The 23,446-nt window shown below is 37.8% G+C and overlaps 3 protein-coding genes across 11 annotated transcripts in view; 2 read left to right on the forward strand and 1 right to left on the reverse strand.

The window, feature by feature from the left end:
* CLTC (clathrin heavy chain) overlaps positions 1-15,989 on the forward strand; it is a 66,640-nt gene extending 50,651 nt beyond the window's left edge. For 2 of the 9 annotated variants that reach the window (XM_036451444.2, XM_036451446.2), the window contains 7 exons: positions 70-201; positions 319-429; positions 1,316-1,486; positions 1,862-2,083; positions 3,293-3,313; positions 6,903-6,978; positions 8,984-10,024. In XM_036451444.2, coding sequence (XP_036307337.1) covers positions 70-201; positions 319-429; positions 1,316-1,486; positions 1,862-2,083; positions 3,293-3,313; positions 6,903-6,978; positions 8,984-9,108 — 858 coding nt within the window. In that variant the 3' untranslated portion in view covers positions 9,109-10,024. Of the gene's footprint in view, positions 1-69; positions 202-318; positions 430-1,315; positions 1,487-1,861; positions 2,084-3,292; positions 3,314-6,902; positions 6,979-8,983; positions 10,025-14,202; positions 15,016-15,076 lie in introns of those variants that run through there. The other 7 variants (XM_036451447.2, XM_036451448.2, XR_004990321.2 and 4 more) reach the window with 6 other exon arrangements.
* On the reverse strand, positions 14,281-18,418 carry PTRH2 (peptidyl-tRNA hydrolase 2). Its single transcript, XM_036451487.2, has 2 exons — positions 18,250-18,418; positions 14,281-14,904 (listed from the first exon to the last, which is right to left on the reverse strand). Exon 2 carries the CDS (start codon positions 14,902-14,904, stop codon positions 14,365-14,367), a length of 540 nt encoding a protein of 179 aa, XP_036307380.1. The 5' UTR covers positions 18,250-18,418; the 3' UTR covers positions 14,281-14,364.
* An 81-nt stretch (positions 18,419-18,499) lies between these two features.
* The window catches only part of VMP1 (vacuole membrane protein 1), a 99,564-nt gene continuing 94,617 nt past the window's right edge, over positions 18,500-23,446 (forward strand). The window contains exon 1 of the mRNA XM_036451481.2: positions 18,500-18,620. The gene's annotated coding sequence lies outside the window, so the exon portion shown is untranslated. The remainder of the gene's footprint in view (positions 18,621-23,446) is intronic.

Consider the following 23,446-nt stretch of genomic DNA (forward strand, 5'->3'; position numbering starts at 1 on the left):
GAAGGCTTCAGAATACGTAAGCTCATTAGGAAGTAACTCTGACTTATGTATGGATTTTTCCCATTTTAGGTTGCCAATGTGGAATTATACTACAGAGCAATACAGTTCTACTTAGAATTCAAGCCTCTGTTGTTAAATGATTTGCTGATGGTGCTGTCTCCACGGTTGGATCATACTCGTGCAGTCAATTATTTCAGCAAGGTATTTATTTTTAAAACTTCAAAATATCATAACCAGGATCTAAGACATGCTTGAATAACTTTTGTCCATGGAACTTTACCCATGTGCTATATTTGTAACAAACTCTTTATTTTAAAGGTTAAACAGCTACCCCTGGTGAAACCATATTTGCGTTCAGTTCAGAACCACAACAATAAATCTGTGAATGAATCACTGAACAACCTCTTTATTACAGAAGAAGATTATCAGGTAAAACCTTTTGATTCTTGCATATATTCTCAAAACTTGGGTTATCATTAGGTTGTAAAATTGGTATGTTTTGCAGTTAAAACAAAAAGAGGCCATTATCCTTAAAATTTTAAACGGTGGGTATTTGTATGCCTATGATTTAAATTTAATGAGGTGTAAATTGATAAATTTGACTTCCTCCTAATGAAGTGCCAAGTTTGCAGAATTTTGCTTATATCTTATCTCTCTTTAGAAAAAATTATGGTTACTTTATCCCTAAACATCTAGATTATATATAGGGTTGAAAAGTTTTTGATCTCTTAACTAATCCTTAAAACTTACTTGGTATTAACTATATTTATTCACTGCTTTTCTTGTCCAATACCATATTAGAATTTGTTTAGTAATCCTTCCCTTGTGAAGGGCTTCATGAGAACAAAATTAAGAGTTAAGATTCAGTGGGCTCTTTTTTCTTTTAGGCACAGATCCCATGCCTATCCTGTTGAGTTGTATCAGGAGTTTCCTCAGAGTATGAAATCTTACCCTTCAAATTATAAATTTTCCAAATTTCATAGCCATTCATGTTAGTCCGTGATATGAAAAACCTTGGAGAAAATTGCACCTTTAGAAATTTTACAGTATCTTCGAGGTCTTTGTTACATAATTATATTGAAAAACCTTGATGATTGTTTATTAGATTACAACTTTGTGGTTTGATGCTTGAATCTAGACTGTCACATTTAATAATGATTTACTGGTCATCATCATACATACATGCCATACATTGATCATGTCATATACAATCAGTTATGTACATAATGGCTTACTGATGAGGAATAATGGAACATAAAATTAGAATGGGACACTGATTTAAAATTTGAATGGCTTTTCTTTTATTTTTTTTAAGGCTCTGCGAACATCAATAGACGCTTACGACAACTTTGACAATATCTCACTTGCTCAGCGTTTGGAAAAACATGAACTCATTGAGTTCAGAAGAATTGCTGCTTATCTCTTCAAAGGCAACAATCGCTGGAAGCAGAGTGTAGAGCTGTGCAAGAAAGATAGCCTGTACAAGGTGGATGGAGTTGGTGGGGACAGGGCCATTAAACCAACTGCTGGATGATTGTGTTAATCCTAACGTGGTATACTACAAGTGATTATGGTCTTTAAAGTATTAGCTTATGAATATGAGAATTACCTTTAAGCCCCCATTTGAGGATATCATAGTTAAGTGAATTTCTTCATTCTAGGACTATCTTATTTTTATTTCAAACCTCTCTCACACACACACACAAAAAAAGAATGCTTTATCTGTCTATTCCTTTTCTTTCAACAAATATTTAATTTAAATTATATAACTGGTACTCTTCTCCCCCACCCCATTGTATTGCTTGATTTACCAGTTTCAGTATATTTGAGTTTAATGTTTGACTTTCATCTGTTTGAATAGGATGCAATGCAGTATGCCTCTGAATCTAAAGATACTGAGTTGGCTGAAGAACTCCTACAGTGGTTTTTGCAGGAAGAAAAAAGAGAGTGCTTTGGAGCTTGTCTCTTTACCTGTTATGATCTTTTAAGGCCAGATGTTGTCCTGGAAACCGCCTGGAGGCACAATATCATGGATTTTGCCATGCCCTATTTCATCCAGGTCATGAAGGAATATTTGACAAAGGTAATGGCATCTCTGGGTATATTCAGAACTAATTATCTTGAATATATAAAACTCCATGTGCAGACTTCTTTTTTTTCAATGTTTTTTCTCTAGTAAAAGTAAGTTATTTAGTTTATTCAAAAATATTCCTGTTTTCCATAAATTTTTAATTTTTGACCAATGACATTGCATGGAAAAGGAAACTCAAATCATAACTTGCCAGAATGTTTATCCTCAATGTATTTCTGAGGATGAATAGTATTACTTCTACATTGCATGTTAGGTGTTTTTTTTTTTTTTTAATATTTGATTAAAATTTTTTTTCAAACTATCTTCCTTAGATCAGTTCTTACAATTCATATATCTAGAAATAGTAGTATAGATTCCCTTTATTTGGTTGATTCTTGACTTTAATATGTATGCCTAGTTCCCCTGGGGAAGCTACACCTATATTCTTAACATCCTGTTAATCTTCTCAATATTTTGATAGTTTAACCCCTAATTTTAAAATATCATAGGAGATTAACAAGTAATGACATGTTTTCTAAAAGTACATTAAACAAGCTGGGGATATAATCTTATAAAGGTCACTTATTTATCTTAGTGTCCCGTTTTGATGTTAGATATTTTTATTCACCCTATTTTCAACAGTTACTAGATTTTTTGTTGTCGAACATTTAAAAATGATCCTAAAGGATCCATTTCATTAGAGAAAACATACTTAATAAAATTCATTTCACATCTGATCTGTTCAGCATGCCTTTTCAAAGGGGGGAAATAGCACTACTAACAGACCCCAGTATACTGAGTATTTTTTTAGGCTACCATCTAAGTAGTTATCATTGTGTTCAGTAATAATATTTTAAAAATTAATACTTTTTGTGTATAAGTCCATAGTATCTTAGCCATAGATGAGAATTCTTTTCTTATGCATAATGCCAACTTGTGAGACCTGGCTCTAAGCTGCTGTTAACCAAAGTGCTATAAATTTTACTAGCTGCTTTCTTTCACACTGACTCTAGCATAAATTCTTCTGCAGTAAGCTCTGAAGTTAAGAATATATATAAATTCTAAATTTTGCTTACAGTATGCCCTTTATTTTCATTTTTCTCATACCTTTTTTAGTGGTTAGATGTTTCTCCCCTAAACCTTTGTTGCTGATTCTACCTTTTTATGCTCAATATGGAATTTGATTTTTTTCTAAGCTGCACCTTCTGAATTCCTTTGCAGGTTGATGCAATAAAGGAAAAGGTGAAAGTTGATTCTTTTCCATCTTTAAGTCTGGAGGACTAAGTCTAAGGAATTTGCATGATTTTTTCCTTCCTTTTCTACACTGCTGCTGCTGCTTTTTCCCCCCCAATAAATTTTCACTAAAGCCTCTGCAAGTCCCTTGAGCCATAACTATAATAGAGTTGTAGGACGTTAGTAGATGTTTGGTACTAATCGGCTAATAGGCTTTAGGAAGGGCAGGAGGCTAATCAGTAGTTGGTTCACAGTCTCTCTTAAATATATTATTAAAAACTGAGCATGGTGAGTTTCCATATTAATTTCAAAGTTTCAGGAAATTCCTCTTCCCTGTCAGGGTATCTGGACCATAATAGGATTTTCTTAATACTCTAAATAAATTTAAACAGCCTCTGGTTTTATTTTGTGAGCTTGCCTGACAGTCGCTGAATTTATATCTGTATATACATGCCCTAAAAGGCTTTTTGGGATTTTTTTTGTTATTGAAGGACTGTGATCCAGTTTCTGATCTCTTGATTCTTACTAATTTTTTGCTGAAAGTAGATACAAGAGATACTAGCTGCTTCCGAAGAGACTTTCCTCATGTTTCTCCAGGTGTCCAGTTCTTATGGTGCTAGTCCATTCTCAAGAAGACTCAAACTTTTTTAATTATGAGAGGAGCTTGCTCTAATTGCTGCTAAGCAACATGGATTATTTCTATATATAACAAAGCAGTATTAACTTCTACATTTTGTAAATAAGGCACACCTCTGAAGCCACCTCAAGTTTGCTCTCTTATTCATCTGTTGGCTTATCCATGGTAAATTTAGGCACCTTTTGGTTGCTGCTTCCTTAATTGGCTTGTCACCATCCCAGTATAAGTGAAACCAATTTTCAAACTTATGTCTGATATCAAATTGTGGTTAAGAAAAGGGTGGGAAGATAAAAGAGAGTTGAAACAAATTTGAACGAATTTGGGTGGGGGACAATGCCTTGGAATTATGTTGAACCAAACTGGAGTCACCATTGGAACTTAGTGGCAAACCTGAGTAAAATGCATTGTGTGAGGCCCTTCAGCAGCTAGTAAGCAAGGCAGTTAGAAAGCGTGTGTGTGAAAAACAGGTAATTGAACTGCAGTGTTATGCATTGTTTTAAATCAAGCATGTTCAACAGTCATTGCAATTACATCATAGTACTTTTGAAACTCTTAAAGCATTGCTGTGGGCTGTGTGTGTTTCTTGAGAGCCTGTATAGCAACAGTCATCTTCAGATCTCACTTCTTGCTTCAGTACTTTTGCCTTTTTTTCATGCACACATACACCAAAATAACTGACTGCATGTTAACTTTTCTCTGCAGCATATTGCAGTCTCTGTGGAAAAGCCTTTTACATTACAGTGAATTTTCAATAGTACAGGTGGAACTCAGTGACATGCTTACCTGAAATTTTTCTTTTTAAATCCAAGGATCAGAAACTTTTGTTACAGCTCTTAACAAAAGCTTGTGTTCGTAACAGCCTTCTCTGCTTTTTCTTTTTTGAGCAATCTAAATTGGGTCTATGGAATAAAAAATTGGATGTTGCTGTGCCAGAGGCTGTCCTATTATATAGAAAAATCAAAATTTTTTTGCTTAGCTTGGTGCTATTCCTTCAAAGTTCTTATTTTTTTGTGTTTTTCCCCCTATGCCCAGCCTGCCTGTGTCTGTGCCTGGGCATTGTGATATTGCTAGTTCTTCTAAGTCTTACATGTATTTCTGGAATAGGTCTCTGTTTCCAACATCTGACTCAGACATCAACTTTAAACATGTGTTCACTTTAGATTCTTTTCCTTGAAAGTCTGGAAATGTATTATGCAGTGGTGGGTTTTTTGTTGTTTAATTTTTCTTCTTTTTAGAAGTTATTAATGTACACTCATCCATGTATTTTTTTTTTTTTTTGCACAACCTCTTTAGCTTGGATACTGTTTTTAGGTTAGCAGAACCCCATCTGACCCTTGGTGGCACATACCATACTTTAAAGTATACAGCTGTAATAATTTTTGTTGTAAGTTTGAATACCAAACTATGGGTATTTCTCATGGTACTTATACTCGATAGTGGTCTTTAATTTTACATTGGGTAATTTATAACAGATGAACACATAGGGTATAAAATAAGAAAATGTATGCAAAAGCAAATTAACCCAACTTCCTAGGGTGGGGAAACCATATTTTATCTAAAGGTGTCTAGAGTCTGCCTCAGCTTACTTTTCTCATATTTTGTTCCTTGAAATAGTAGGATGGATTAGACCCATATTTATGGTAGTTAGTGTTAAAAAATTAGTACATATATGAAGTACTATCCTAATCTTATCTGAAGTGGCCTATCTGACGACTCCAAGACACCATTTTAAATAATTTCAAAAAGTCAGGGGCTGCTCTAACCTTTTTAGCAGTCTTTATAGCTTTTTCACTGATGTCTGCATGTCTTTTTTTGTGAGTGATTTTTTTTTTCACATTTGCCTTTTTGAGGAACATTTAATAAAAAGTTTCTTCCTGAACTCTGCCCCATCTCACTGTACATTTATGACTTTGAAAACCACTAGTAGCAGTAACTTTGAGATTTGAAGTGTAGTTATGCTTTGGTTGAGATACTGACTTTTAAATATATTGTAGTTTAAAAGAAAAATATAGTATATAGTTCAAAAAACAAGTGAAAGTTGTGCAGTGGAGATTCCCTAATCCTGGTGTCCTGATGATTTCTTCCTAATTCTTCACAGAATTACGGAATCAAATCATGTTAGTCCTAGAAGGCACTTTACAGATTATGTCGTTCAACTGTCTCAGATAGACAAGGACATTTTTTGAGGGTCAGTGCAGTGGTTTGCCAAGGTCACACAACTAGTTAGTGAAAGGACCTATGTATTTTACCTCCTTTCATTAATACATATGGACTCCTCTTCAGTCTTATTTCTGTCAGATAGTATCTACATTTATTTAGAGTAGCTAGCATATAATAGCCATTTACTGTTGCTTAATTAAAAGCAAAAAAACTCTTAAGGGCTACTTCTTAGAAAATAGAGCATAAAAACATGCAGCCTGTCTTTATATTAAAATAATCAAATATGGAGCCACTTGAGTCTTAAACTTTAGTTTGCACCTATAACCAGTATTAGCAGAAACTGTGCACACTGGGCAAAAGGTAGCTTAATCTGCATAAGTATTTGTCCAGTCATCAGACTCATTTTACTTTTTTTGAGAACCATTTCCTTTGGGGAAGAAGTCTTACCAAGTCATGAGTTCATTATTATCTTTGGTAGGCTTTAATCTTCATTTGTAAAAGTGGTTCCTTCTCATATCTCCCTCCCTCAGGCTGGCTGCAACCTAGCATGCCCAGTTTTAGCCTGGCGTGCGCTTTAATGGCATTTATAAATCCCTCCTTCTGGAGGGTTTATAATGACTGCTGAAAATCACCTGCACTGAGGTGTGGACATTGCCATTGAATTTGAGGGGCCTGAGAATGTTCTTTCTAGTCTCTGTATTTTGAAAAAATTTAATAAACTAAGGCTTTTCCACTTTCTGCCATAAACCTAGGTTTATAATACTTTTGAGGTGCTAATTAACATTACCTGTTTTTCTCCAGGTGGATAAATTAGATGCTTCAGAATCACTGAGAAAAGAAGAAGAACAAGCTACAGAGACGCAACCTATTGTTTATGGTAATCTCTATCTCTTTTTAACTTTACAGAAATAAGAGCAGATATAAATGTTTCATTCTTTAGGTATTCTGCCTCAAAATAGAAATATAAAAAGCTTCTAAAATGCCAAAGGCTCACCGAGTATAGAAATAATTCTCTCTACTGTTATTCCACCCCACCCCCAAAACAGTCTCAAAGCAGGCATTTTAACCCCTCAGGTAATCTTAAATGCAAAGACTGTCTCAAAAAATCTTAAGATCATAATCTCATTTTCTCTATTGCCTGGTCACTGGTTGATTGCTTATTCATAAATTACTGAAGAATAATTATTGGTGAATTCAATTTTCAGAAGTGCCAACACTGTCTTTAGAATGCTTTAGAATCAGGGGTGGGAAATCATTTTTCTGCCAGGGGCCTTTTGGGTATTTATAACATTATTTGTTTAATATAATTCACTTAATATAAATTTATTTTGCTATAAAAAAAAAAGCTTTTAGATTTATTAAATTTCTAGTCTTGCTTGTAATTGCTTTGGTAGGGCCAGATTAAATTATTTCAAGGGCCTATATGGCCCAGGAGCCGGACATTCCCTACCCCTGCTTTATATAAAGAATACATCCTCTATTTAAATTCTTACTGGGGCAGAGAACCTAAATAGAGATTCCATTTGAGAACTTTCTAGAGAGATAGGATCTTCAAACTCTCAGTTAATATTTAAGGCAATTTAGTTTCTTACATGTTTACATCTGAACTACCTTTTCCATTTCACTCTTGGTGAACAGATTCATTTGAACAGTGAATTTGAAGAGTATAGGTTACAGTGCCCTTTAGACAAAAAAATTATAACCATTGTATCTCATCCTCCTAAAGGAAATGATAATATTCAAATCTATTATGACATTATCTCCTTTATATTAGAAATATAAAGGACTTTGGGGATTTAGAGGATCAGGATAATTTTGACAAAGTTGAAAAAGAAAACTGTAAATAAATTGTTAGAGATGGGAGCAAGCTGTTTCACATACTTGAGATAGGAAACACAGTAGGAACCAAAACAGAATGAGTGTAATAATTCGGGAGCACTGACTCAATTTGGTTTGCCTTTAGGGTTTTTAAATGGATAGGCCTTACAAGCAGTGACAGTGGGATTGAAATTTCAAGACAAATGTCAATATCAAGGTTAGAAGTGATTTTTAGAAACTGCTAGTTTCCAAAAAGAATTTGCTCACTAAAGACAGTTTTGTTGGTTATTCACAAAATGGGGAGACGCGAGGTCGCTTGTGCTGGGAGAAATCTTGCTCTAGGATTACAGTCTAGTGGGAGATCGAGCCCTTTTATAGCAGTTGGGAGGACGTGTTACATGTCTTTTCCCTCTGAATAAGCCAGCTTCTCCATGGGTTGTTTTCTGTATGTGGTCAACAACTATTTATAAACTTCCTAAAAGGGACAACAGAATATATAAAAGAGGTGGTCTGCACTAATGTATTTCATACCTAATATATATTTGAATATGCCTTGCTATTTTTAATTTCTCTAAATTAGTACTAGATTCTTTGCTCAAAATGCATTAGGTTTCATTATCACGTAGATGTGCTTAAATCAGAAATTTAAATACAACTTTAAAATTTCAGTTATGTTAAAACCATGTCTATTAAACAATTGTTTTCCTGTGCTAATTATATTGTCATCAAATATAATGTGCAAACACCATGTTGTACAAAGGCTTAAGTAGATGCCTTGCCTAATGTCAAACATGCATGTGCATATTGCTTTAGGTGATATGAAGTAACATAATTCCTGTCCCAGTTCTGACCCTTAGCTCTGCACTGCTTGTTGGCTTTATGGGCAGGACCTTTCTAAGGGTGACTGTCATGCCAAAGTTGTGGCAGTCATAGTGCTCCCCAAAACTCAAAAGTTGTGATTATGCTGCTAGAGGAGGGGAGATTAGAGTGGGATAGTCCTACATTACTAACAGTTTCTACTGCCTCCTTGCCCGCCCCTGCTCCTTTTTGTTTCCCATCTTTAGGTCAGCCCCAGTTGATGCTGACAGCAGGACCCAGTGTTGCAGTCCCTCCCCAGGCACCTTTTGGCTATGGTTATACTGCACCACCCTATGGGCAGCCACAGCCTGGCTTTGGGTACAGCATGTGAAACGGAAAGCTGATCCTGTAGTCGCCTATTTTCGTACTGAAACATCGTCTCTACCCACTTCTCACTTTATAACAGAGGAAAACAGGCACATGTTCTTGTAACCTTTATTTCATGAAGGACTGCGTTTTATTTTTAACTATAAACTTGGATCACCTATGTTAAAAGCTTATTTCACATTCCGCATCATTTTAGAATTTATTTTCAAAGGGGAATAGTTTCAATGTTTTATTCATCTGGGCTTTTTTCCTTCCCTTTTGTTCTTTGAAGAACTGCCTAATATTCAATCTGTTGTGAAGAACCTGATTTGCACTCTGTAGTGTTTAAAGAAAAACTCTAATACTGAAGCTCTTAAATTTAGTGTATGTAAACAGCTTACAATATGTATTGTCTAAATGCATTTAAATCTCTTTTATTCAAAGAAAAGCTAAAGCAAAAATATTGGTATGTGACCATGCGAGACTGTCAATGCAACCAAGACAACACTAATCATAATCAGCACAGCCTACACTGGACTGCAGTGCTCTCCAAAGTATTGGGAAAATGCATTACAGACAACCTGCCTGACTTTTCAATGAGCATAAGAGGCCCTCTAACCTATGCAGGTTTCCTGATTACGCCTATAGAAAATACTAGTGTGTTTTTGCTCACTCCATATGTAACAGGTGCCCTTATGTTGTGCTGTATCCTGTGCTTTTTCTGTGGGACCATTCCATTCAAGAACAAAGAGCACCATGATTCCAATCTGTGTGTATTTACTAACCCTTCCCTGAGGTTTGTGTATGTTGGATATTGTGGTGTTTTAGATCACTGAGTGTACAGAAGAGAGAATTCAAACAAAATATTGCTGTTCTTCAGTTTTGTTTGTGGAATTTGAAAATACTCAAATTTAAAATAAATTACTGGACTGTGGAAATAACATGTAGAATGGCAGTTTTAATTAAATTCCTCTCAAACTTAAACCAAAGGAACCATGGTGTTGGTAGTTCTATATTGGATTCCAAGGGTAGGGAGGTATGAGAGCAGAAATGGAATGAGGATCGGGACATGTGAAAACACATATCACATTATACCATAAGGCACACTATAGTGGGCTACATTTCAGCTATCTCCATCATATTAACCACCTGGCACTTTTAAGTTTTATCTAAGCATTTTACTTCAAGGAATAAGGTCATGGATGTGAAATTATATTAACTTGATATAAATATATAGAAACATGAAGTTCATGCTATTTCTCACCATGAAATTGTAAGGGTCCCCAAATTGTGGGTAGTGTAAGGTGATTTTTTTAAACCTGTTTTTGAATCCAACTCTTGGCTGATGGCAAAGAATGTCACTTTAAGTTCATTTCACTATTAATCATCAGTAGAGTTAGAGAAACCCCTGCTTAGCCTTGTATTGCCACTGAAGGGTCTTTTTTTTTTTTTAAATATATTTTATTGATTTTGTACAGAGAGGAAGGGAGAGAGATAGAGAGTTAGAAACATCGATGAGTCATCGATCAGCTGCCTCTTACACACCCCCTACTGGGGATATGCCCGCAACCAAGGTACATGCCCTTGACCGGAATCCAACACAGGACCTTTCAGTCCCCAAGCCGACGCTCTATCCATTGAGCCAAACCGGTTTCGGCTCATTCCCTATCTTTAATTCTCATCCTATTTTCCTATAGCAAATTACAGTATTAGGTGGAAAAATCACCCTTTTGTTGTTTGTCCTAGTGAAGACATCTTGCTGTTTAAGATCTGGCTGAACTTTTGTTTCTGCTGGATCTCTGCTCCCTTTTTTCATCATGAAAATTAAGAGGGAGAATAGTCATGTCCTAGTGAGCCTCAACATGTGTTCTAGACCTCTGTTCTCTCTTTTCCTTCCCTTCTCTAATAGAAACAAAAGTCTTATCCTGTAATACTGAGTTGCCACTTAAGCCATCTATAATGGGTTATAGTAGAAAGAAACTGCTTTGACTTGGGTTCAAATCCTGAACAAGATGAACTTCTGAGCTTGTTCCCTGAGTAATTTTCTGAATTTTTTGCAGGACTGTGTTTAAGTCACAAAATGCCTAGCTCAAGACTAGACAATAGTAACTGTTGTACAATAAGTAGTAGAATGAATTGGTAATAAACTGTATTTTAAGGCATTTCCTAACATGACTCTGAATGATGGTCTTGGAGAAGGGATTAAAAACAATTAACCAAGGGTATTAAGAGTCCTTAGCACTTTCGATGTAACTGAAACAAGATAGAGGAAGGGGAGACATTACTGGAAACTTTTCATAAGGTAAGCATGCTTTCAGTGATCTTCCCTAATATCCAAATACAGCCTTTGTACAAAACCTGTGATATTTGTTGACAACTATTTCAACATAGGCAGTATAATAGCAGACTTCCGGTAACTGGTGATCTCTAAGTAGGATTGCTTAACTTTGCTATAAATTGATTTAGTTATGCACACATTCTCACTCTAGTGGTTTTCAAACTTTTTCTTTAGAATCCTTTATACTCTTAAATCATTGAAGGTCCCAAAGTTTATATGGGGTTCCATTTATTGCTATTTACTGTATTAGTAGTTGAAACATTTTAAAAATTAATCCATTTAAATGTAATAGTAATAAACTCATTCTATGTTAACAAAAAGAATTATAAATTATTTCCCAAAACAAAGGTCAAGTGATAAGAGTGGCTGGCATTGTACTATTTTTTATAACTTTCATCAGAGTTTGCCTTAACACAGAAGACTGCTGGATTCTCATCTGCTTCTGCTTCTATGTTCAATCTGTTGTATGTTGTTTTTATTGAAGTACATGAAGAAAGTATGGTCTCACAGATTTGTAACTAGGAAAGTGTTTTAATAGCCTTTTTAAGATACTTGGGGTTAGTTGAAATGTGGGATCTAAAATTATAAAAGTGAACTTTTTATTCTGTGATATTAAAATCCATTGGTCTATCTTTACTTTGAATGGATTTTTTACCCATGCATGATTTGTACCCTCATGCATTGGTTATGTGGAAGACATTATATATTGTAAGATATTTGTGAGACACACTATTCTTACCAGAAAAGTCTTAAGTTTGGGGAAGCTTGGATGAGAGGAAGATATAAGTTTTCCTACATCCTGACAATTGTTATGAGATTCCTATCAAACATTCAAATCTGGATAACCAGTTTGTCTGTGGTTCTTGCCAGTAAAAATTTTCCATGATAAAAAACAGCTAGTTCAGCTCACCACTAAGCCTCACAAGTATTTGCACCAGAAGTGTTTAATGCTAGACAGAATATTAAGACAAATAGTTAAGGGTCAAATTTAATAATACTGTTAGTGCTTCATCCAGAGCATTAAGTGAAAGTTGTTTTTTTTTTTATTGTGGGGAGGGCAGTGAAAACTACTTGTACAGGTAGGTGCCACTGCCTTAATTTGTGAAAGGTGCCAGCAGTTTTACCCACGATGTAAAAGAAAAATAATGTGTTATATTATAAAAATAGTTTTAACCCCCTGAAAGTGTTCGAGAACCGATGGGCTCTGCTCATACTAACTATAGGTGAACTAGAGAACAAAATGTATCACCAGAATTTGCATACAATTCATCCTAATAGATATGCCATGACTTATTACAATTACTTCAGTCAGCCACAGCAGGCCGTTCTTTGAACGTGGAACCAACAGTCTAAGGCAAGTCTCAGAAATTCCTGAGCCAGAACCATGCATTTAGGATTGACTCTCTTCAAATCAATTACACTTTGTTGCATCACTTTTGAACCTACTAGTATAAACATTCTCTTTAGAAACAGTTGCTACTGTGGCATCATTCTCGGTTGCAATTTCTCCTGTGCTGTAATATGCCAGTGTAAATGGTATAAAACTGACCAAATATTCTAACTTTTAAGGCTGCCTGCAAACTCCTTTGAACTTATACCTTAGTTGTGCTATCATGCTGCTTATGTTGAAGTTAACTGCTAATTAACACTAATTTTTGAAGTTAACATGGAGAGTTGTAACCACTTAACATGTGCCTGTTATCAAAATTCTCCCTGGCATCGTAATTCTTAGGGATATGCTAAATTTAGAAATACTGCCAGGATCCTCCTAAAAGGTTCTCATAAAAAGGGCTTTTTGCAAGAATACATTGCAAAAAGGGTAGAAGCTGTATAGCTTTGGGAGCTGAGAAGCTGGTATAGTGATACTTGTATTATGTCATGTTAATTGTATCAAGATCAAAAGGGAAATAAAGATGCCCATAAATAATTGAATTATCTAATTCCTTAAGTTCTAGGTAAACAATCGGTGATGTGATGACAGGCTACTTTCACTTCACAGTGACCATAAATTCCTACATGTGACCATTATCACCTTTAAGGTCCATACAAGTACTTTACAGGTTTCACTGCCTTCATTGTTAGGAAAGTGGGAAGTAAAGCAGCTTTTTTTTTTTTTTTTTAATATATTTTATTGATTTTGTACAGAGAGGAAGGAAGAGAGATAGTTAGAAACATCGACGAGAGAGTCATCTATCAGTTGCCTCTTGCACACCCCCTACTAGGGAAATGCCCGCAACCAAGGTACATGCCCTATACCGGAATCGAACCCGGGTCCCGTCAGTCCCCAAGCCGACGCTCTATCCATTGAGCTAAACCAGTCTCGGCGTAAAGCAGCTTTTATAGGCTCTGATGTAGAGCCACTGCTGAGAACCTTGGCCACAGGGGGTCTGAGAAGTGATCATGAAACACTGCACAGGTGGGTTATATCAATGCTATTAAACCTCAACTTTGAGACAAACATTTTTAAAGTCCAGCAGGTGAGAGTCTAAAACCTTTTGTGGGTGGCCACACATCTATTACCAAAGTAGATGCTCAATCACCCAGAAAGTTATGGTAGGAAAGAACTTGCATCCAATGTGACTATCCTTGAACCCCTGATCCTCTAACGGCGACAGCAATAGTCTTGGGGAGCAGTTAACATGCAGGGGGCCTAATCATGCATAGGAAATGCCGTTTCCCCACTTGTAATCCAATTTTGTTGTGACCTGTTTCTTTTAAATATTTGTTGTTTCAGGACATAAACCACTAGGACAATTTAACCAACTTTTTTTTTCTTTCTAGCCCAAGATAACTGTGTAACTGTGCCAAGTACATGAGAGAAGAACATGGGAACAGATTTCCACCTCAAGAACACTTAAATTGGGGGAAGAAACTCAGCTTTTATTGTTAGACTTTGACAGTTTCAAACACTTGTGGTGAGACAATCATGATACAAAATTCTACCTAGTAAAGTTTTAGGTGACCAGTGACTTTGTCAATTAGGTCTGCTGGTCCTGGCCCAATTCCCAGGACAGTCTGAGAACCTGGTGCGATCTGAGTACGTCCAGCATCTTGGATTAGACTTACAGTCAGTCCCAGCATCTTGGCGTGGGTCAGTAATGCAACCAGAGTTTCTTCATCGGGGGCTTTGACCACCACTTTGGGCTGGCCACAGTATTCCCACTGTCTGAGCAGTTCGGGGTTTTTCCTTTGGATCTGCTTGTAGGCAGAAACGGCAGCATGAGAACACTGGGCAGCCACTTTCCCCTTTCCCATCTTTAAGTCATTTCGCACCACAAGGATCATTTTGTACTCCCCGCTCTCTCCTAAGATGCTTGCTTCAGTCCTGGCGTCCGTGTGTGTCTCACTGCCGGAGCTTTTGGGGGTCATCCCAAAGCGGACCCGGAGGCCCCAGCCCAGGCACATGCCACAAGCTACTCCCGCAGCCACACTGAGCGCACCGGGATGAGCCAGATATTCCATGACCAGGGATTTGGAGAGCATCTGAAGGAGAGGAAAAAGGTTATCACTACACAGCAGTGAAAAGTTATAGGCTTATCAAATACCTTGATAGTATATCAGCAACAATATTTTAAAAACTGTGAGGTCACCCAGGAAAAAGGCACAATATATTTTGGATCTTATGTGTGTACCGCTTTTTCTCCTCATCTACTAGATAAAATTTCAAGAATACAGATGAAGCAATTTAAGTCATTATGAATCTCTATGTAAGAAGTATCTCTTGTTCTTGGCTACAACAAAGCTCTGTTCCTCACTCTATTTTACCAAGATGCCCAAAGGGTCTAAACTAAAGAAACAAAGAAGAACTCCCCACACCCCTTTTCTGGAATACAGTGCTTTTGAATAGTGTCTTCATAATGCAATGTGGGATGGTACCAGCCCCTCAGACAAGTTCTTGGTTGTCTATGTAATGGGTGTGGAGTGAGGTGCCTTGCTAACATTTACTAGACCTGAGCATAGAATGCTATATGTCTTACAAGTGAAGATTTGTCCCACTGGATATTACTACAAGTGCAAAACTTAATACACAAGATGACCCAATTTCATTTTACATAAAAAATATTGTTTGCATTTAATATACAGTGAATTTACCAGAGTGCATTACATAAAAACAAAGGGAGATTGTCCTTTATCCTTTTTTATCTTAAAAATTAATTCTTGTTACCCTATAAAGCAGTTCATGGTATTTGAGTCACCAATAAAACATACTAGTCTACATTTGAGGTTATTGGATTCATATGATTCTGTGGCACAAATCCTAGAAATACATATTTTATCATAAATTTTCTTTTTATTCTCACGTTAAAATTAAGACATTGATGCTTCAAAAGTTTATATGGTAAATTACATACAGTTTTATCAAATATTTTAATATAAGGATAGTGCAGGGAAGGGGATGTTAAACTTTATATAATTCATATACTACAAAATTAACTTTTAACATGTACAATTCTTTGAAAGTAAAAGATACTGAAAATCAGTTTTAAATTGTACGTTTACATTTCCTTTGACCAAAAGACATCCTGGTCAGAGATGACTAGCAAATAAAAAAGATAGAGGTATCTCCCGCATTTTGAAAATCCATGTTACATCACTCGCTTTTGTGAAAAACCTACATTAGTACCTGTTTTCAGTAACAAAAAGAAATGCGAAGATTTTCCAGTTTACAAAAAAGAAGGCAGAAAGAAAAAGTGTTCACTGTTTTTCAGCGATTCAATATAGAGGCAGCATGCACCCTGAGTAGTAAGAGTGGCACTGCTTTTACTATGCAAGTATTATTTTAGGCTTCTTGTATTATTTGGTATGGTTTCGTAGGTTATTTTCTGGGGCATGGGAACAATCAAATTTTTCCATATAAATTAACAGGAATTTCTTTTTCACTTCATACCATCCATTTCTACTTACAAAAGATTTCATAGGAGTTCTCATTTCAGATAGTGTATATGTAGATCATTTTAGTGGTCAGAAGATAAGCCCAGGCTAGAAATACAGATTTAAGAGAACTTAACATACAACTGAGGTAATCAAAGTGATGAAAGTGGATGAGGCCACTGGGAAAAGTAGAAGAAAGGGCTAAAAATCCTGAGGAAACGAACATTTAGGGTTCAAAAAGGAGTTAGTGATGGCGTGGCTAGAGGTCAAAGGATCACACATGGTTTCAGTCTTCTTTAACTGCTGTGCCTAATAAGGTAACAGGGCTATGCAGACATAGGACTGTTGACTCTTAGATGTCTTTGCAGCCAGAAAAATAAATTATTAGAACCCACATTGGGACTTCTCTCTGATAATCTAACGACCTAAACGGAACAATTAGATTCTCTGCTCTAATTTATAGGTCGCAAAGTAACCAAATATCTCATATATCAAAATCAGGTACTATCCGGAGAAAGTAGGTTTACAGTTGTGAATTCACAAAATAGTTTATTCTTGTATTATTTATTCTTTTCCATATGACCAACTGTAAACCTATTTTTGCCGCACGCTGTACAGAAAAAAGACCTATTATATGTTGAAGAACATGCTAAACCTTTTACTTCCATTACTGTTGCTATGAAAATAAAAGGAAAATATTAGCCTCATTTTAAAGATAAGAATCAGAGAAGCTGCTTATCCACAGTAACATAATAAGAGCAGTTCTAAAATGTGCTCAATATCAAGGCCATGATACAAAGCTCATCTTCAAAACTCTATTCCCAAATCACCCAATGCCGAAGACCCCTAAAGCCTTTCTTGATCTCCAAATTTCCATTTCCAGCTTCTGCTAGATCTCACCACTGAGATGTCTGTGAAGTGATCTAAACTGAACTCAATATCTTCCCTTCCCTCTCAAACTTCCTTTTTCTGAATTTGTCATTTCTATGTAACTCTGGACTTTTTCTCTTCTGTCCTACCAACCAGTCACCAACACTTGTTGAGTTAAACCATCTCCTTACCTAAGCAGTGCCCCAATTATCTCTTAGCCAAGAGCCTCTAAAACTAACTTCATTACCTCTAATCTTTCCACATTGCTTCACTCGTGCCCTAGTTCATCCTAGTCCATATGCCAGTATAATGATGCTCCTAAAACACAAACCTGAGTCTAACGTCCCTGCTCAAAAATCCCTGGATAAACGCCTGAAGAATAAAGCATAAACCCCTTTGCACGAAGTTACAGCGCTACCCAATTTGGTTACAACCTACTTTATCCTTCTAACCTCCGATCCTGCCACACCAAATTACTAGGTCCCTTCAAGCAGCAATCCTTCCCTGCAATTATTTTTCTTCACTCAATAAACACAGACAAAAACATCTTTTTACTCCTTAAGGCGCAGTTCAAATAAATGCCTGTCTCAAAAATATTTATCAACGCCAGTCTTAACTATTCTTCCCAGCTGCTGTAGCACTTATACCTAACTCCTCCTGTGGGTCATGGTCTCTGGGGTCTACTTCTTTAATATTTTAAATATTTCTCTAGCCATTATGTCTGGGAACCAAATTTTCGATCATATTCTTAGAAACATTTTTCTCCTCCCTTCGTAGGGCTCAACAACTCGTTTCAATAAAAACTCAGCCGAGTGCGAGGCACATGGATGCCGCCTGAACGGAGGTTTTTGTCTGGGAACTGAAAATTCTGGGCCCTTCCCCTCCCTAGCACCTCGACCTTTCTTTCAAAGGATGGCTAGCAGAACCGGAACAGTGGCTCCAGCACCTATGAGGAGGAAGGCGATTTCCGAAGATGAAAGGGTGGGGGTGCGATTTACAGAAAGAGATGGGAAGAAACATCCCAGCTGGAGGGAGGATGGAGAACGTCATCCTCCCCTTCGCCGAGTGAGGGGCCGACCCACCTACCTAGCGCGCTTCTCCTCGCCTCGCTCGCGTCTTCAGGCTCTTCCCTTCCGAGGAGCGAGCACGTTTCGATCGCACGAGGCGCCTCTTCCGCGGCTCCTGGACAACAAGTTCCGGATCAAGAGCCGGGGAGAGAACAGTCATCCTCCCTCGCCCCGCCCACAGGTCCCGAACCCAAATCCTGCGACCGTCAGCCGAGGTTGCCGGAAGGAGGTGGGAACGTTTCTCTTAAGGAGACGGGTCTCCCGGGGGGGACACGGACCGGAAGTGACGCAACCGACTTCCGGTTTTGCCGGAGCCCAGCGGTGGGTGTGAGAGTCGGTCTGGTGCGGCTTTTGGGATCCTGAGATCCGGAGAAGCCGGGGTCCGAGCGGGTAGGTAAACGAGTCCGGGGAATTGGGGACGGGAGCCCGAGACGTGCCTCGGAGCCCAGCTTCTGCCCAGCTCTCCCTCTGGCACCGTGCAGACCCGGGCACCGTGATTTCCACTTCCAAGCAGTGTTTTCCGGTGCTCCTGACTCTGGGTGCCTGGCTGGCGGGAGCCGGGTTATCTGGGACACCTCTCCGGGGTTGGCCACCGGCACCCTGAATCCACACACTGGGCTCCCCGACCATTTGCCCTGGGCGCCACTGGTTTGCAAGCCGTTCTAAGCTTCTGTAGAGTTCCCACCTCTCCCTCCTCCCCCGGTTTCCAAAGGGTCATCCCTGCTGCCGACCAAGCTGTTTAGAAGCGTACGCTTTTTGAAACAAAATTCAGACGTGTTGTTTAATGTATTATATATCTTGTTCTTATTTTTTTATTTAGAAAATTTTTTCACACTTATCTGAAACGTGACAAGGTTGTTGAGATGTGGAATGATATAAATTAGAGGTTATTATTAGTTTTAATAGCTAGTAAGTTTGCGTATTGCCTTTATAACTACCAGCCACTTGATCTTATGTTCATTGGTAAAGTTTTTTCTTCTTTTTTTAAAAAATTGATTTTAGAGAGAGAAACATCGGATGTGATAGAGAAGCTTCCCTTACATACCCCCACGAGACCTGGAGACCAAAACCTGAGTATGGGTGTTGGATGCTCCAACCAACTGGCCAGGGCTCGTCTCATGTTCTTTTTGTTCAATTCAGTTACCGAGGAACTGATTATCCCAATTTTCTCACTTTCCATCTTCTTCCTGCCTTTGGCTTGAATAACCACTTTTTTAGAATTGTAAAATATCATCAAACTTTAAGTCAGAGACCTTGATTGAAATCTGGGCTCCAATATTTATCGAGTGGAAGTTGACAGATTACCTAACTTTCTGAGCTGGTTGGTAAAAGTGCTGCTCATTTTATTTCATAGGAATGTCACAGTGATTGAGAGAGTAAATATGAAATCACCGTGTAAGTGAAGATATGGTGATATTGACCTTTTACTCTGAAATCTGGACATCTCTAGTGCAGAATACTGTTCCTTGGCATCTTTTCAAAACTTGGTGTATTACGTTGTGTAGCATTTATCAGAAAATATTATCATACATTTCTCTGAGATGATCTTTGCCCTATTTTTGAACACAATAAAAGCTAGCCAGGAATAATTAGATACTGTAATCCATTGAGTTAGTCACCTTAATAAGTAGGTAGGGACTGGAAAATGAGTATAGCTTTGTATTTGAGAGTCTAAGTCTGATCTTTTTTGGTCATCAGGTATTATTACTTAAGAATTTACAAGTGCAGAGGAAGCTGAGGTTTTTGGTGCTCTAATATAATCAAACACCTGTTGAATGCAGTATTTAGAAGTAGAAGCAATCTCTGTGAACATACAGAGTTTTCTCATTTAATAGGAGAAAATCGAGGCCCAGAAACAGTCAGTATTGGCTCGCCTTAGGTCCTCTGGCTTAGGTAGTGCCAGAACCTGAACTGGAAATGAGATCCCAAAGGTTCTTTCTGTTCTGCTCAGGTTGTCTGTGGGCATCTTTATATGGTTTGGTAGTATTTCCTGGTTTGCATGAAAATGATTTCTCTTATGTGGTAAGGAGAGATATATGTGTGTATGCATCCCTCCTTCCCCCTTTAGTGGGAAGAACCAAGGCAATTGGTTGGCAAAATTTGCAGTGGAATGTTATAGGGAAAGAAAATTAGTTCTATTCTTCAGAACAGTTATTCTGAGTTCATGCGTTGTTAGTATCAGGTATCAAGGTGTCTTCTTTCTGGCAAGTGGAAAAGACAGAGGATCTTTATAACACATGTCTCACTGAATGTTTGCTAATACGTTTGAGAAGCTGTATTAATAACTTTGCTCCTGCAAAATAAATTTCTCTAAGCTGTTTGTGATTTCATCGTTCTGTTATCCTAGAGGCCTGGTGCATGAAACCTGTGCACGGGTAGGGTCCCTAGGCCTGGCCAGAGCCAATTGGGGCCTTCCGGCTGCTGGCTGGGGCCTTCCTTCCCAGGCTACCATGTGCCAGCTGGGGCCTCCCTTCCCTGGATGCCATCTGGGGACTTCCTTCATTCCACGCCGCCCACTGGTGGTCAGAGCACGTCATAGCAAGGGATCAAACTCCAGGTCTCCCAGTCAAACTCCCAAGGGGGGACACTTTGCATATGCATTTGGGGGGGGTGGGCATCCCTCAGCCAAGCCTGCACCTTCTCCAGTCTGGGATCCCTCTCACAATCTGGGACTGCTGGCTCCTAACTGCTCACCTGCCTACCTGCCTGATTGCCCCTAACCACTCTGCCTGCTGGCCTGATCAATCCCAACTGCCCCCCCCCCCCTTTTTGGCCTCATCACCCCTAACTGCCCACCCCTGCTGGACTGATTGCCCCCAACTTCCCCCACACACATACTGGTCTGCTCGCCCCCAACTGCTCCCCCTCCCCCCACTCTAACCACCTCTGCTTCAGCACTGCCACCATGGCTTTGTCCAGAAGGATATCCGGAAGATCTCCAGAAGGTCACGTGGTCTAATTAGCATATTACTCTTTTATTAGTATACATTATTTCTTAATCTGTGGAGTCATTTCTGTGATTATTTCATTCTGGATAAATAGCCACTGTAGAAGAGTTAATTGTCTTGTTGGAAACTTTTTGCTTCCCATTGATTGCACAAAACCTGTTTACTCTCTCCCCTTTCTTGGAGATTGTAAGGTCAGGAACTAATTTTCATTGCTGTTTTTTGCCTACATGCTCTTTGTTGCTCTCGCTTAAACTCCAGATTAGAGACGCAAACAAACAATGAATTGAATTGATAACTTTTTTGTTGTGTTAGTTAAAAATCTGTTTCCACAGAGACTTGCATATATTTTGGAGGTAAACTTTTAAGGAGTTTATTGCTTGAAGAAACTCCTTATTTGTCTGGAAAAGCAACTTTGTGTAGAGTGTGCTGAATTGATACTGTGTGTTATGTAAACCCTTATTTAAACTCATTAAAAAAATATGCCTCTTGAAGGTTTTGGAACTTTGAATAGGTTATACTTTTCTGTGTTAGATAAAAGATGATGCTTAAAGTTTAAGGTATTTTTAAGTTAAGCAAGAGCAACCTATTGAGCAATCCTGTATCAGCTGGTGTAACTATAATTGCTATGGAGTTTGTCAGTAGTATTCCAGAAATACATATCTTTGTGGTATTTTCTCTTGTTCTTCAGGTTCATTAATAATAATAACCTTGGTCTTTATAAATTTTTCTAAAAGGACCGGGTGGATAGTGATAAGAGTCAAGGCCATGAAGCTAAATTGCCTTGGTTCAAATTCCATCTCTACTACTGTGCAACCCTTGGGCTAGTTACTTAGCCTTTTACAATCTCAATTTCCTCCTTGAGAGTGTAGTCAGTACCTTTCTTGTTAGGGTTAAATAAACAGATATAAGTAAAGCATTGAGAATAGTGCCTGACATTTAGTTACCCGTGATTATTATCATCAGTGTCATCATCATGTGCCTACTGAGCAGTTGCTAAGAACTCTTTCCCAACCCTCTTCCGAAAGCAGGTCCTTATGCTGCTGCCTAATTGATTATTGTTTGCTTATTATTAATTGTCAGTAAATTAATGTATTTATACACGAAATTTCATTTTGTGAATGTTTTACAATGTGAGATTCTTAACAAAACGAGGCATTCCTGTAGGTATTATTCTTAACAGTTTACATTGTAGGGATTCAGAATGAGTCACACAAGTTGTGCCTTTGTGGTATGCAGATTATTTTCAGCTAAAGATAACTGAGACCCTGCAGGATTGAGAAACTTCTGCCACCTTGTCCCACTTAACTACCTAGAAGTATTTGAATTAGAGGCCTTGCCCATAATAGGAGATTATCAGAAATAACCTATTTTTACCTATATATATGGCAGGGCAAACTACCAGTTACTGAATATCTGCTGTAACCATCTTGCAGGTGACTCAAGCCCCAAGATGCTTTACTTACCTCATCTTAAGCTCAAAATTTCATATATTCTTCATTTTCCCTTTCTGCCTCCGAACCTTTTATGTATGTGGGGACTCGGATTCTCTGATATATATGGGCTTTCCATGCCCATGAAATTAAAATTGATTTTTCTCTTGTTAATCTGTCTAGTGTTAATTTGATTATTCAGTCAGCCAAAAAGAACCAGAAGAGAGAAGGGAGAATTTTTCCCTTATGCCACATTATCTGTGTAAGTCATAACATGGAATTTGAGAATTGAAATTTGGGGGTTTGATGTTTAAGAATGTCTTCCAGCACTTACTTTCTTTGCATGGAAAGATCATGCTGCAGTGATATCTGTTGCCATATCTGTTCATTCATCCAATCAGTGAACAAAATACTTTGTGTCCCAGGTTCTGGGGAAAACAGTGGGAGACAAAAACAAACAGATACTTTAGTCGGGTACCTGATAGAGAAAAACATAAATAAGTGAAAGAATAAACACAGTATAATAAAACATTTTTAAATTTATTTTAGAGAGAGAGAAACATTGACTTGTTCTACCCATTCATGCACTCATTGGCTGATTTCTGTATGTGCCCTGACTGGGGATGGAACCTGCCACCTTTTGGTAGGACAACCCTCCAACCAACTGAGTCACCCAGACAGGGCTATTCAGAATTCTTTTAAGAAATGTTCAGCTCTGTCAAATGCTGCTTGCTCTGTGGTCTAGAAGAAGACAGAATAAAGACAAATAAAGTTGAATTGGTTGATCTGACTAGCCACTTCTTCACTTATTGTTGAATCTGTTTTCTTCCAGAAATTT

The sequence above is a fragment of the Pipistrellus kuhlii genome, unplaced genomic scaffold (genome assembly GCF_014108245.1).
Source record: "Pipistrellus kuhlii isolate mPipKuh1 unplaced genomic scaffold, mPipKuh1.p scaffold_m20_p_22, whole genome shotgun sequence".
NCBI classification, from domain to species: domain Eukaryota; kingdom Metazoa; phylum Chordata; class Mammalia; order Chiroptera; family Vespertilionidae; genus Pipistrellus; species Pipistrellus kuhlii.

Excerpts from the sequence above, each read along its gene's own strand:
- PTRH2 (XM_036451487.2), bottom strand. The coding sequence starts at position 14,904 with ATGCTCTCCAAATCCCTGGTCATGGAATATCTGGCTCATCCCGGTGCG.